General features: G+C 41.2%; 1 protein-coding gene across 1 annotated transcript in view; it reads right to left on the bottom strand.

The window, feature by feature from the left end:
- Window positions 1–9,010, bottom strand: part of EGFL6 (EGF like domain multiple 6) — a 37,584-nt gene extending 28,574 nt beyond the window's left edge. Inside the window, exons 1-3 of the mRNA XM_072357511.1 lie at window positions 8,889–9,010; window positions 2,906–3,018; window positions 681–773 (exon numbers count right to left, since the gene is read on the bottom strand). Coding sequence (XP_072213612.1) covers window positions 681–773; window positions 2,906–3,018; window positions 8,889–8,956 — 274 coding nt within the window. The 5' untranslated portion in view covers window positions 8,957–9,010. The remainder of the gene's footprint in view (window positions 1–680; window positions 774–2,905; window positions 3,019–8,888) is intronic.
- Window positions 9,011–16,244: the final 7,234 nt, after the last annotated feature.

Genomic DNA, 16,244 nt, shown 5'->3' on the forward strand with positions numbered 1-16,244 from the left:
TTTTCTGATAGTGACAGGACAAGGGGGACAGCTTAAAATTAAAAGAGGTGAAATATAGGTTAGATTTTAGAAAGAACTTATAAATAAAAAACCTGCAAAGCCTTCAGGTGCTTAGGAAGCTAGCGTGCATAGACCTGTCTGTTTCTGTGGTCCTTATTCCGTGCTTCACTCATCAGTAGTGCAGAAGAACATCTTCTCCATCCACAATGACCCACTCCTTTCATCTGATTACATACAGGGGTCTCAAATACTTGAACAACAACAAAAAATGCAGAGTTGTCGCCAATATGTCAGCTGAAACTTGAATGAGAAATTACACATCTAGAGGAAGTTAGTTAAGAAAATAGCATGGCTTCTGGATTTGATTTTCATTTCTTCTTGTTTTCTATATCATCTCTCAATGTCTTAATCCTCTGACTGTGAGACAGTCTGCCCTTGTCACCAGCCTGAAGGAGATTCATGATATGGGTTCAAACTCCTGTTTGCTGAAGGAGGCTTAGAGCTTGCATCTTGTGTGTCTAGCATCCCTAGTAAGAGCCTCAAACTACTCTGAAGTCTGCTATGTAAAATAAGAAAAGGTCTCATTTTAAAAGTTTGGAAAGTGACAATCCCTATTAAAAGAAAAGAGGACAGAAAATCACCAGTCTGCTTCCTGGGGTAATATCTCCATGTGCACAAACCTTGACTACAGGTTTTTCCTGTAAATCCAGGGAAACATTTGCATTTGTTTGGTCCCATGCATTCGCCATACTTGCAGCCCTGTCCACAGATAGCTGAGGGGATCAGGCAGAGAAAAGAGAGAAAAAGAAGGAGTTAGAAATATTCTAATTGAGAACTCCTCCCCTGTTTAATTGCCAAAAAACTTATTATGAAAATTCAACCTCCTCCAATCTCTCCCTCTAGTTTGGATATCATAGCTACCAATCAGTGCTTTATTTCAGTCGGAGAATAGAGATGCCGGCACAGCTTGCGTGAGTGAAAAATTTTCCCAGTTTGTAAATACCTGAAAAAGAAGGGGCTCCTTTTAGCACCCTCCCCAACGCTCCTTTCTGCCATACATCTGATGCACATTTAGTTTTATACTCTGCCCTTTTCCCCTGTTTCCTATTTTGGAAAGCCAGCTGTGAGAAGCAGCTCGCCAGCATCTCCATTTGCTACATTTGGATGCTGGAGCAGGCAAGAGGCAGAAGCAGTCTCCTGCCATCAGAAAATCAGTCAGATGACCCTAGGGTGACTCTTGGATCTCCTCACATCTGAGAACCATCCCACAGTGGAACATCCAGAGCACATCTGTCAAATGATCAACCACCTGTCCTTACCACACATCCCAATATTTACAATTTCATCAAGTTTATATGAGAGGGCTGGGCTTACTCTGGATATGTTAAAGAGCAAAAGTTTTCTAACTTTCATCACCAGCCAGAAATTAAATGCTGGCTTTTGTAAGGCTTAAGGCTAGACTTCCTAAAGTCAATATGATGATCAAAATGAGCATTCTTTAGGAAAAGCGATCCAAATGTATTTAAATCAGCACTAGTTCTAGCAAAAATCAGCAAACAATTATGTACCAGGTTGTGCATCCCGCCACTTTCTGTATTTACTCTGCTAGCTGAAATATAGGAAGCAATAAAATCACAGCGTAAGTTACTGTACAGATAAAATGCAAAATTCATTATTCAAATCCATAATTCAAATTCATCTTGTTTAATTCAAGTACTTTCCCCACATTTAAAGGTTCATTCACAAGTACTGAAGGACAGACATATTTCAACATTGTCCCTGAAAAGCAAACAGACATAATGTCAGATAGCTGAATATTTAACTCTGAATCAGAAAACATTATATTTTGATTTACAATGCAGGAGTACACTATAGTTTTTTAACGAAGTCTGATGAAGAATCACCTTAAAAACTTATGAAATCTGGATTCTAGCATGAAAGCAACCTATTGCTTTAAAACAGAACAGCTTACTCCACTGGCTCCTCTAAGTTACATTTGTCAGTTGTCCTTCCATTAATTCATCTACACCAGATCTAAGCTGCTATTAAACAATACAGTAATATTAACCAGCATATTTGCCATCTTATTTTTTTATCAGCTGACATGCTATACGGAGCAGAGACTTTGGGATGGCTTTCCCTTTAAAGCATCAGGATGTTGATATTCAGCGGTGACTAATTCTAAGCCTATGTTCAAAATCACTAGATTACAATGTCAAACTGGGGCAAAGGTGCAACATCTGAGATTCCTCCAACATGTATTTTATGATTTTTTTTGTGTGTTTTGCTCAAGTAGAGCTAGGAGAGTCCACATCAACTTATTCTTGGGACTTGTAACAGGACTCACTGCCTCTCCATTAAGACAACAATCCATAGACCAGAACACTGGTTGCCTACCTAAGACTAAGTCAGGGCACCTACTGCTTAGGTTACATTTATACTTTCAGACTGTTAAGCCTCCTGGTTCTCAGAGGCCGTGCACTTCTGAAGATAAAGGGCATCAATTGATTTCACACATCCATATGTAGCACCAGAAGATGTTGCATGTTTAGCATTTATTTGACAGCTGTAACAGCATAGGCGCTGACTGCTTCCAGTCTCTCAGTCTGAGTATGCAGGAGGTTAGAACAGATGGTCCCTTCTGGACTTAAGAATTTGCGAATCTGCATCTTATTGCATGGTGCCAATTTACCTACAGCTCTGCATTTTTTATTTCTTTATTTTTCTTTCTTTAAGGAGATGATAGACTCTCAAACACGTTTTCTTCACTCTCCCCAAAAAAGAAAATATTTCAATCCCACACGAGCTTCCCTTCTCTGACTTCTGGGAGCCTTACATGAAACCCCTTTATTAGTACCGAGTACACAGCCACAGAGAAGAAACAAGCATAAAGTGATCATATTACCTTCACAGTGGCCCTTGTTGTTCTTTTTCCAGCCATAACAGCAATCCAGCCTAGAACCGTAGCGACACAACCCTGGCTGGCTCACAGTCACCAGCTGCCCACGAGCTCTTGAGCTGCATGAGGAAGGATAAAGACGTGCTCCAGAAGGCAAATACACTTTAGTCCATTCTGCCTTACAGTCCTCCATGCATTTCCCTCATGTTTTATCCACTGTCAGGCATTCTCATCTCACCGAACCTTGGAACATTTAATAGGGTTTCTTGACAAGACTGTGAAATTGCATTCAGTTAGAAAAAGGGGCAAAGGGAGCATCTCTCCTGCAATAAATCAGCTGTACAACATCAATCTCTTCTAATGAAAAACAAGGCAAATATATATATATATAAATAGACTCAGATTCTTTTCTAGAATGAGTCTTTTATAATCTCAGTGAAGTCAGCAGGGCTATTCCAGCTTGCATCAGAAGGATGCTGTTTTGCTTCAGATGATGAACCACTGAATCTGCAGCAAAACACCTTCCCAAACGTCCAGTCAGCTCCATAAATTCAGCACCCTGAAGGTTCACAGCCAATGCAAATGTGTGCCTTGATTACAGAAGTGAAGAGTCCTGTGTGCTCTGGCTGCACACAATTCCCTGGCCATACAGCCATTTTAGTCTCTCAGTACCTCAGTGTGATTCAAAGTTACTCTGCAGATCAAGTGTTGTGATGTTATCTGTCAAAATTATATGTCTGATGGAAATCTGCACCAGCTTAAGTCCTCTAGGCTTAGTCCATGCTGCAAGGGGTGCAGTGACCCTGGTTTTCTTCACTTCCCAGTTGCTGATGCTCAACTAGTCTATACCACATGCATGTCCCCCTTAGAATATTCTCTTCTTTAACCAAAATCCTCTACCTATGTTGCTTTTTCTAGGCAATAACTCAAAAAGTACTTTCTTCAGACAGTCCAAAGTGCTGTTTCTGACACAGTAAATACCTTATCTGTGAGGGTTTTGTATCAAGTGGTTTGGGGGTGCTGAGAGGGCAATACATAGCAACAGCAAGTCCCACAGTTAACAAAAAAACAAGTCAGGATTTTTTTTTTTAGCCTAATGCACAGTATTGCTGGTGATAACACCTGACAGTAGAACTTCACACATATTCTCTTGAACTTATCTGTATGGGTTGCACTCTTACTGGGAGAGTTACTGCAAATGTCATTAATGCAAACTATTAAAAATAGTGAATATATACACACACTTCAAGCCACACAGCTTTTGCCATCAGCCCCATGGTTAAATGGCTGCATGTACCCCATTTTGAGACAGGAGAAAAGGTGCATGTTGGAAGAGCTACAACTCCTGTACAGATTATTACTAGAAATCAGCACTCTACCTCTAGATATACTGGCAGTAAAAGAATCTTTTTTCCTTTTATTCATCCAAATGCTGCTGGCTTACATCACCTATGAGTATGCACATTAACTATCATGTTCTGCTTATAGGCTAGAAAGCTTCCCTGAACTTATCTGTAATAGTAAAAGTGTTCTGCTTTCATTCCCAAGACACCTCTGAATTCAACTGGGTAGTGCTTTGACTCCTCTGGAAGGTTAAACTGCCTGAAGCTTGGAGGAAATTGGATCTTATTACTTTCCAGAGGATGCTCATTTCCATGGGAAGACAGACTCACTCAGGAACTTTATTTAATAATTCAGTTCAGAATCAGATGAATTAAAATGCCTTTACAAAGTATACAACATCCACAGAACTTTAACTTCTGTTAAAACTGGGAAATCTTCCATAATACTGCAAATAAAATGAACTTAGCAGAACTTTATTAGACAGTGCCCTGGACAAGGCCTTCGACTTGCTCTGACTTCTACAACAAGCATCAAGTTTAAGCCAGCCTTTGGCAGTGTGAAAGGTAAATTGAATCACCCAGATCTCAAAAATCAGTGAGCAAAAACAGTTTTGCCAAGTTATTTCACCCATAAGAAAATATCATTCAGCAGTTCAGCTATTGCTATCAGGAGTTCAGCATTTTGTGCAAATGAAAGAAACTGGGTAGATCCTGGTAGTGAGAACATCACTTTGACTTTTCCAGACATCGTTGGGAGCAGTAACACAAACCAGAGATGTCTGATCCCTTCCTAAATGATATTTCTGTATGACTTCATAAGGAGCACAGAGAGGTCTAAATGAGATAGCTGTGCTTGGCACCGACCACATGGTGTGAGAGCAATGCCTGGTCTTGAATAATTTGCAGCTTAAATATGAGACTGAAGACCAATCATGCAGATCATCTGGCAGAATCAGTCTCCACATCTCTGCTGAATTACTCTGTCCTCAGACTCAGTAACATATAGCACTGGGGCAATAGGTAGCAAGTGATAAACTGAGCCATACATAGGGCCAAACTGGTATTATGGGGCTGTGACTTTGCTGACACTAGTAAGATGACATCTAGCAAAGTACATTCAAGATGGATTATAAGAGCTTTTACAGTTACAGCCTCATTAGTTGAGGTGACAAAAAGAAAAATGCTGGTCATTTTATCTAGCAGTAGATCACTGTGAGCCACTAGCACAGCCATAAGAAAAGAGATGGGAATCTTAGGTATATCAGTTGACGTTCCAGTAATGATAGGAAATTTAACTAATGCTGAATCAAGTTATATTATGTACAATTCTTTACATTCATGCTCAAGAAAAGTGAATTACATATGGTGTACATGGTGATAAAAGTTACAAAGAATGAAAGCTTCAGAGGGGATAAGAAGAACTTGGCTTCGGCTGAACAATCCAAAAGCTTAGAATCTGACAGCTTTCTTCAAAGCATTGAGCTTTGTGTCCCTGGAGGTGTTCAAGAAACACATAGATATGGCACTGAGGGACATGGTTAGTGGGGACGCATTGGGAATGGACTTCATGACCTTGGAGGTCTTTTCCAACCTTAATGATTCTGTGATTCTATGTTCAGAAAGTTCGCTTGCTCCACAGATCAAGTGGTTAACAAGAACTTTAATCTGGTAACAGTGGAGAAGGCTGAGGTACTCAGTAACATTTTTGCCTCAGTCTTCACTTGCAAATAGGGTTGTGAAGGAACAGGTTGCCCAGAGAAGTGGTGGATGCCTGGTCCCTGCAGACATTCAAGGGCAGGCTGGATGGGGCTCTGAGCACCCTGATCCAGCTCTAGATATCCTTCTTCATTGCAAGGAGTTGGATCAGATGACCTTTGGAGGTCCCTTCTAACACAAGACATTCCATGGTAATGTGATTCTAACTTCAACTGATCTGAGTTAGCTGATACAGTAGGACTAATATTCTCAATATTGTGGCGAGACACAAGAATGGGTTGCCCAGAGAGGCAATTCAAGGCCAGGCTGGATGGGGCTTTGAGCAACCAGTTCTAGTGGGAGGTGTCCCTGACTATAGCAGGGGGTTGGAACCAGGTGATCTTCAAGGCCCCTTCCAACCCAAACCATTCTATGATTCTATGATAGTAACTGAGCTAATAGCTGTGTTGGACTGTAATTCCCATTAGCAGCCATTATAATAGTAATGATTGAAGTTATGGAAATAAAACTCTCAAAAATGGAAAAAGTTTCTTGTTGTGTTTTCCTGACCAGCATTCATGAGTGATCTATTCCCTGTCCGAACAAAACCATATGGCAGTTGCAGATGAAAAGCGAGCAAGTCTTTAAAAGACTGATACAACAGTCAGTTGGTTGTTTGAGCTAAAATAGAGTTGTTTGTTTTCAGCTATTATTAATCTTCTGTCTTTTACTAATATTGTGGAGAGGAACATTTATGAGCTTTTATTTACTTATTTATTTATTTTGCTTCGAGACATCTGCTGAATAGATTTAGTGCACTATTTCCACAGTTTCTCTACAGGATACCTTTTTCCAGCTCCTGCACACACAATAGCTGCCCACTGTTGAGGGAAAAAAAAAAGCCTGCTATATTATTAGCAGCTTCCAGTTAACTTTAATGACAGGATATTACCCATTTCTTTATTTTTTCCTTCTAAAAGATTCTGATTAATATTGCTAGTGAACAACTAGCACCAAACCTAACAATTTGATCACTAAGTTTATTCAGGACCAAAAGATGTTCTCCTACAACTTAGGAATCTGTAAGAAATTCTCTTAAGAGTTCACATCATATTCTGTTATTGTTTGCTTGTTTGGTTCATTTTTACAAGTTTCTCTGAAGGGTGACTTCGTTCAAGAATAAAAAGTTTGCCTACACTGACGTTTCTTTTAAGTAAAACTAAAATGCACCCTGTTATCTTTTAATGGCTACCTCTGAAATCCCTTTGGTCAGTTTCAGGCACTCCACATGACAGTTCTGCTTTATTGGGAGTCCCTCCCAAAATATATAAAGAAAGCTCAGCTTGGGGTCACAGAAGTTCCTGTAAGTCTTCATGTGATCACCACATTCCTTAAAGGAAGTGCTCAAAGCAGGGAAGTTAATACTCCAGATGTGAAAGGCACACTCTTCTAAGATACAGAAATGAGCATAATTAATTCTTTTTTATTCCCCAATCTGATTCTAATTTCTACTATTTCCTGTTCCTTCTTCCTAGCTATTCAGAGTGAATATGATTCCTTTGTTCTCTTATATTAGAATCTCTTGTCATCCAAGACTTCTATCAAGATGTTTCAAATTCTCCCTCTTTCCCTTTCCCCCAGTACAAAAAGGGGAATGATAGTCTTAGTAGAAGATGGAGGTATCTTCCCAGGTTAGAGAGGATGTGGGGTTTCCTTCTCTGGAGATACTCAAGATCTGATGCTTTTTCTTTTGTGATCTACTGTAAGGAACAAGCTTTAGCAGGGAGTTGGACTTGACAATCTCCAGAAGTCCCTTCCAATTCCCTCAGCTCTGTGATTCCACGATCACACAGCACCATGGTGGCCAAAACAGGCTGTGAAGCAAACTCATGCAGGGTTTTCTGTAGGATTTTCCAACTTAGTGTGAAAAGGTTATGTTTTCTTACAACAGAAGACACAGCATTGGTTTTTCAGTTTTACATCTTCCAGTGTGTATGAAATGCAAATACACAACATCTGAAGAAATAATCAATGTGAACACTTAAGAGTTTTCACCTTAATGAGCAAACATACTTTCTTCAAAAGCAGGTCTAGGATTCCTGAAGGGTGGATAACTTGCTGGCATTAAAGATGCTAGAACAGCACATTTCCACTTGTTGATTATAAACATACTGACTGACAACCTTAATACTAAGCAAGGAATCCACACAGCATCTTGAAGACTGCTGCTACAGTTGCTGTCAATCCTCCTCTTATTGGCTGCTCATTTGCTGTTGTATTTGTGGGTTTTTATTTGGTTTATCTACATTGCAAGGTGAAATTCTGGAACGGCTTCATCAGGAGTACAGAGTTTTATTTATCCTTATTCTCACTGAATCACAGAACCATAGCAAATCTCGAGTTGGAAGGGACCCACAAGGACCACTGAGTCCAACCCCTGGTTCCACACAGCACCACCCAAACCAAACCCTATGTCTGAGAGCGCTGTCCAGACGCCCCTTGAACTCCAGCACTGGGGGCCGTGCCCACAGCCCTGTGCATCCCGTTCCATGCCCACCGCCCTGTGGTGCAGCCCCTTTCCCTACCCCCCAGCTGCCCCTCCCCTGACAGCCCCATGCCGAAAGGCCATTCTATTTCTGGCCCGTACCTCTCTCCGCGGTATATATCAAACACCAGCTCTGTCAGGTTTGCTAGATACCTACTTACACAAGCAAACCAAAGGCTTGAACAGCTCACACCTTTCTACGGTTGGTATAATTGTCATCATCCTCAAGAGTGTCTTCAAACTATCGCTTCTCCCGAAGGGAGAGGCACAGCTTTAGTGTCACCGTGTCTTCACCCCGCCCGCGGCCCCCTATCCGACCCCCGCGGGGCCGCTAGCTCCCGGCAGCCCCCGCCGAGCCTCTCCCGGCTCCACTCCCCGCACCGCCCGGGCGTCCGTCCCCGCTCACCTGCCCGCGGCGGCCAGCGCAGCGGCGAGGAAGGAGGCGAGCAGGGCGCCCCTGGGCGCCGGCACCATGGCCCGGCCGCGGCCGGTGGGGCGGCAGACGCGGCAGGCACAGGCTCTGCTAGCGGTAAGACGACGGGCGGCGAGCTGGAGCCGATCAACCTGGCGTGGAGGGGCGGGCCCGTCTCCGCTTTGGCGCGGCCCACACGGCTCGGGACGGGGCGGACGGCGACCCCCGGGCGGGGCGAGCGGAGCCGGGAGAAGGAGGAGGCTGCGGGAGAACCCCCAAGCGCACACGGTGATGCGAGCGTGTGCCCTCGGCTAAATCCTCCCAGCGCGTGTATTCCCTAGGATAATGCTTGCATTTGCAGGCTGCTGGGTTTCGGACGAGATATAACTTATTTTTATTTTTCCATATTAATAGTATCCCTCGGTGCTTTCCTAGTACTATAAAAGCACTAAGCAGTAGGAGATGTCTTTTTTAATAGCAACTCTAGCGCTAATCTACTTACTAAACACTTTCTGACAATCAAGAATATCGTGTCAAAATATTGTGTAATTGAGGCCCTGGAATGTGTCTATGGAGGGGCAACAAAGCTGTGAGGGGTCCGGAGCACAAGTCTTATTGGGAGTGGCTAAGGAAACCGGGTTTGTTCAGTCTGGAGGAGGCTCAGGGGAGACCTCATCGCTCTCTACATCTCCCTGAAAGGAGGCTGTGGTGACCTGGGGGTTGGCCTTTTCTCCCGGGTAGAAGTGATAGTATGAGAGGGAATGGCCTCCAGTTGTGCCAGGGAAGGTTCAGTTTGGATATTAGGAAAATTTTATTCTTGGAAAGTGGTGAGGCAGCAGCACAGGCTGCCCAGGGAAGTGGTGGAGTCACCATCCCTGGAGGTGTTCAAGAAATGAGTAGATGTGGCACTGAGGGACATAGTGATGGGTTGGTAGTTGGACTAGATGATCTTGGAGGTATTTTCCAACCTTAATGATTCTGTGATTTTATGATTCTATGTCTGCATTCTTTAGCCTTCACAGATTCTGAGCTTTCCCAAGATCCATTGTCACATGACATTTTTAGCTGTATAACTCCAAAGGTGAGAAGTCCTTATTACAGGTCATGATCCACTCCTGAAAAGAGGGAACAGAGTGAAACAGGACACGGATACTATTCACACTTCAAGTGTTTTTTCCTTAACAATCCAAAAAGTTACAAATATCTTTGCCACAGAAAATGTCAAGTCTCCAACTACTCTTGCACCTGTCTACCAAAGCACAGCCTTCACATTCAGCTTTTGTTCAGCTGAAGGTCCAGAGCTTGCTATAGAAGTCACCTTGCTCCTGCCTTGTGCTGGGCAACAAACTCAGTTTTGACCACTGTAAATGCTCACCTAATTGCCAAAGCATCATTGCTCTTGTCTATATTGTGAACAGTTCAACAGGTCAGACAATGGGAAAAACCTGAGTTTCTCATCATAGTTCATCCAAATGCACTAGTGAAGTCCAGACTTAAGTTCATAGATTTACTTAATTACTTTTACTTCAACAGTCAGGGATTGTATAAGAGAACTGGAAATACATTCTACAAGCTTTTCAGTGCTAGTGGAACTGGTAAAACAGCTATCCAAGACAGAAGTGAGATGAGCCTTCAGTCCTTTTGGGTAATAATATTCAGTAGTGATTTTTAATTTAATAGAAAACAACTCCAGGTAAGAGAACCCAGGCATGTGTGCTGTCAGCAATTTTGGAAGTGCTTGTGGGTGCCAGGACATTTTATCTTGCCCTCGGGTGCAACATTAACACCTTTAGAGCAGAACACTGATAAACTCTCAAACAAGGTGGAAAAAGTTTAATGCATTTGTGATTTCTCACTCCACCTTCTTCCCAGCTAATGCTGCCAGTGTTGACTTTCTACACTGCCAACCTCTATGTGCCTTTAATGTCTGGTGTGTAGAACAGAGATATGAAGTTAGGAAGTGATAAGAAGGCTCCACCTAGACTTCCAGTTTTTTGGGTTTTTTTTTGTTGTTTTTTGTTTGTTTGTTTGTTTTTCATTAACAAACAAAACAGACACACTCAATGTAATTTCCTAATTTTGCAGATACTTTTTCCTTCCTCTCAGTATAAAAATTACAGAAGACAAAGAAGAAAAATTAGCAGTCTTAAGAGATTGTGACAGCAAATTAAGCTGAATAAATAACAGACAGAATCACAGAATTGTAGGGGTTGTAAGGGACCTCCATCGAATCCAACCCCCCTGCCAAAGCAGGTTCCCTACACCAGGTCGCACAGGTAGGTGTCCAGGTGGGTCTTGAATATCTCCAGAGAAGGAGACTCCACAACCCCCCTGGGCAGCCTGTTCCAGTGCTCCATCACCCTCACCGTAAAGAAGTTCTTGCTCACATCTGTGTGGAACTTTCTTTGCTCCACTCCACAGAACACCCAACCTATGCTTTGGATATACTGCTAAGAGAAGGTACCGAAGAACTTCTTCAGCTGGGAAATAACTATCTGAAGTTTTTGTTTTTTTTCAGTGCTGCTGTTTTGTACCACTGAGTCTGTATTTATTTTATACTCACAGTTTTCATTGAAAGAATCTATCATTCTTCTCTGTACAAAAGAATAGAAAAAGTACGAAGCAAAGTTTGGGGGAATGCTCTCCCTTTCTGGGCTGCTCCCAAAGGTCACCATGATCTCTTTTCCACGGTCTGTCAGCCCTGGTGGTCCCTGCTAAGCAATGAATAATATTTCACTTGAATGCCCACTGGAATGGGGATAGCCCTGATTCTCTATCCACTCCCAATGATTTACCAGGGAGTCATTTATTGGGGCTGTAAGCACTCCTGTCTGCTGGGTGAGAAGGGAGGTTGTACTTCCTGAAGGGAGGTTGTAATGAGCTGGGGGTTGTCCTCTTGTCTCATGTCATTAGTGATAGTACCAGAGAGAATGGTTTCAAGCTGCACCAGGGGAGATTGAGGCTGGATGTTAGGAAATATTACTTCTCAGAAAGGGTGGTCAGGCACTCGAATGGGCTGCCCAGGGAGGTGGTGAAGTCACTGACCCTGAGGGTGTTCAAGGAACGACTATGTTGTACTGAGGGACATGGTTTAGTGGGAGCTATTGGTAATAGGTGAATGATTGGACTGGATGATCTTTAGGTCTTTTCCAACCTTGGTGATTCTGTAATTCTGTAACAGGAAGTTTTTGGAGCATCCACCTGGTATTTCACTTGCCAGTCATGTAAAATGATTGCTCTTGCTACGTTTACTGGACAGCTTTCAGTCATGCACAAAATACTCTCAATAAAATTCCCTGGTCAATAACAACATGGTGGAAAAACTTACTTTCATTTGGTTTGTGGGACACAAATATTGCAATTATTTAAAATAAAAATTCAGAAATAAATGATAAATGATTTAGATTTTGCCTTTAAAATTAGAAAGATGCACTGAAGCAATTTTACTTTTTAGATAAGACATTTTAGCTTAGCCAGGAGTAATGTTACTGTAAAATTATCACAATCTTTATTGTTATGATTTTAAGATTCAACTATTACTCTCAGAGCAATGTGAGAACTTCCACTTTATATAAGTGACATAACTCTGATAAGTAAGGTAAGTAGGCTTAAGTCTTAATGATCAGATTAGGCACCAGAGAAAGTCATAGTTCTTTTATAACTCTCATAGAATCATAGAATGTCTTGGGTTGGAAGGATCATCAAGCTCCAACCCTCCTGACACAGGCAGGGCTACCGACCTCTATAACTAATACTAGACTGGGCTGCCCAGGGCCCCATCCAACCTGGCCTTGAACACCACCGGGGATGGGGCATCCACAACCTCTCTAGGCAGTCTGTTCCAGGACCTCACCACTCTCTGTAAAGAACTTCCCCCTGACATCCAACCTAAATCTTCCCTCCTCCAACTTAAAACCATTTCCCTTTGTCCTGCTATTATCTACCATTTCAAAGAGTTGGTTCCCTCCTGTTGTTGAAAACACAACAAGACAAAATAAAATACGAAGCTAACAATTTCTAACAGTGAAATTATTTTTGAGGGATTTTTATGAATATCAGTATTTCTGCAATCTTTCCACCAGGTTTTGCAAGTGCAATAGGGTAGTTACTATGTAACTAGATAACTGTGATGGCAAAGAAAGGGATTTCTTATTAAGAATCATAGAACTATATGGTTGTGCCTGTCTTTCTTCTTTGTCATCTCTGAAACCATATTCTGGATAGAAAAGTTATTTCTCTAGCTTCATACGCTCAGGCCTGTAAGATCTTGAGTATCCTCATAGACTTGATTGTATTTACAATGTAATTTGTGAAGTGCTATGAAATACATCAAGTTTGAATTTGTTTAGATTTTTCCTTCTTTTCCTACCTGCTCATTCCCTTGCGAAAGTTACTGAGGATGTGCTGTTTACACCAATAGCTCTCATTCAGGGAAAGGGTGGGAGTCTGTGGTGTGCTAGAGTGCACAAAGTCTGTGTAATGGTGTGAATCCTTGTGAGCCACGCTTTATTAGGATTTTTCCTCTGGAGCAGAAAACCTTGTACTCCTAGGGATGGAAGGATGGGGTGGGAGGTGGCTTATTGAAACCGTAAAAGAATAGAGATTTCCTATGCTTCAAGTATCCTTACCAATAGGAAGGGATTGCATTTTCAAATTAAACTCTGAACTCCGAAGAGCACTGCAAGTGTCAAGTAAAGAACCTAACAAGTACTGATGCATAATGTCCCCCCTGTGGGTTCTTCTTTCCCACCTGGCCTATTTTACTTAATTCCTATGCAATACATACATATATCGGGGATTGCCATTTCCAGCAGCATGGTGAATAAATGTAATAAGAGATCACCATGTGGTTTTTACTGAGGATTTTTATAAGTACAGATTCCTAACTTTTGACGTGGTTTTCTCTAGTTTTAGGCCTCCTGCCAAAAAGATTTAGGCAATTTTCTCATACAATTTCCCTACATATTAAAGTGCAAGTCTTTCATTGCTTGACTGTATCAGCCTGCGACAAAATAATTCTATCTCTGTTGATCCTCTCAGATATAATGTTTTCCATATGGTAGCACAATAATGTGGTACTCTTAAACAAATTTATCAGATCAGTTTTTCTGACTAAATCACAGGCATTCAGCAGTACTATAAAAAAAAAAAAAGACAAAAAAGAAGAAAATCTTATGTAACATTTACCTTCATTTTGTCGTACAAGTAAGTGTCAAATGTTAATTAGCAGCCCTGTAACTCAGTGCTTTGCAGCTTTAGACTTTTAACAATTTATGCTTTATATTCAAATAATCAAAACATAACATTTAGCATTATCTGAAATAAGGAAAAAGCATCAGGATTAAACCAGATACAGCCAGACTGAATTTGTCACGGCTTCTGTGCTACAGCTTTTGCTAATTTGCTGCTGAGATTATTTTGTGAAGTATGACAGTAGACTCCTGTTACACTGAGCCCTGAAGATGTTTCCTTGATCATTTCTTTACAGTCATGCTTAGTAAAAACACAGAAGTCTTAACTTAGGGGACAAACTTGGTCTGCCTTCCACATAGTAGTCTTAACTTTGTAGAACTGATTGAAAGGAAAGAGGCTGAAAGTCACGGACCAGAGATTTTACCTATGCTTTAAAAACCATGAACAGATTTAAAAATTCTGGGGATTTTCTTGGGAATTTATACACAACATTCTTAGGATAAATATTACTTTAACTGTAATGGTTATTACTATTTAACATCTCAGTTGCACTGTATTTTAAAAACCATGATGGACTCTGGCACAGGAAGTACTGCTTACCCTTGTGTAAGGTGGAACGATACAAAGATGGTAACAGATATTCAAAAGGTTATTTATAGGGAGAAACTCACTAACATAAATGCCTTCCCTGGGAAATGCTGAGGCAATCTCCACCAGGGAGCAATCTCCAAGAGATGCTGCCTTAGTGGTGGTCAGCCCTTAAATGAGGTCTAGAGGAAGTGGAGTCAAGCTCCAACCCTTCCGGGAGCACAGCTAAATTACTCTCACCTGTGCTCCCACAGCTGACCTGACACTTGCCTCAGCTGATTAATCAGAGGTTCAGGCTGTGATTACCAATTTCCCATACAGCCTTGTTATACCTGTAAAAAAATTAAATTGTAAGAGGGAAAGAAAGATGTGGAATTCATCAGACCCCCCCTGCATGTTAAGGTTCTCAGTTCCTACAGCAGGTATTTTGTCTTGTAACTGGAGTTACTTTTTGACTGTAGGAAGGGTTATGATTTATATCTGTCAAAACAGTGAAATCCCCTTAGCCCATTACGGTAATTCTGTTATGTAAACAGACCATTTTTAATTTGTATGAGCATCCAAGGAATTTTGGAGATAAATTTCTCTTATAGGAGAGATAAGTTAAGTTTAAGAGTACCAGAGACTGATTTCCCTATGCAAAAGTCTGGGATTTTTTTGAACATCTTGGCATTAGGTCTTGTATTCTCAGATGGCAGGTTTCTGTAGTTAAAATGCTAGCTGCGGACTGCCTTTCTGTTATCAGACACATACAAATTGTAGTTTCTCTCTGTGTCTTATTATTGGAAGCAGGTCTTGATTTAAAGCACAGCATTGTAAGGGTAGGAAGGGACCTCTGGTGATCATCTTATCAAATGGCCTGCCACAGTAGGTTCCAAGATATTTTTTACTTATGTTGGAAATGTCAGTTATCTGATCTTTAAGTAGGACTTGTGAAGTATTCATGAAGAAGTCATGGAGGACCCATGAAGTTGAAATAGAAACATTTGAATTAGAACATTTACACTAGGCTTCGGCTAGGGTGAAAAAATAGCTCAGTTACAGCATTAAGGATTAAAATATCACTATAATAGTCATTCTGGTTATGTCTTTTTGTAGGTTACTGATGTTCCCATTTGTTTTGCCAAGTAATTTCAGATCCAATCATTGCAGAGTTCTTATGCGGTGCAATCAATAAACTGAATAAACAGAAGAATAAGAGAAAACCATCCGGTTCTTGCTCATATATGTCTTTAGAAACACAAAAGTAATGAATGGAATTTCTGAATTGGGTTAGAATCACTGTTAAGAAATGATTTGTGAATTGTCTTCTGTTTTGGCTGATTGAATCTCAAAAAACATTTAGTGTCACTGGAGGGTATCTGGATTATAAAAATTAATATGTGTCACAGGCACAGGTAAATCTAGGTAACCAGTGAAATTACAAAACCATGGCATATGTGAATGTAGAAACTCTTGCAGTCATTTAACTAAGATCTGAGGCTGCAGGAAAACTAAAACATCCAGAGACTTATGATACTTGGTAATATTGCTTCACTGACACAGTGTGTTTGAGAAAAAGCTGACAAG

The sequence above is a fragment of the Excalfactoria chinensis genome, chromosome 1 (assembly GCF_039878825.1).
Source record: "Excalfactoria chinensis isolate bCotChi1 chromosome 1, bCotChi1.hap2, whole genome shotgun sequence".
Taxonomy (NCBI): Eukaryota; Metazoa; Chordata; class Aves; order Galliformes; family Phasianidae; genus Excalfactoria; species Excalfactoria chinensis.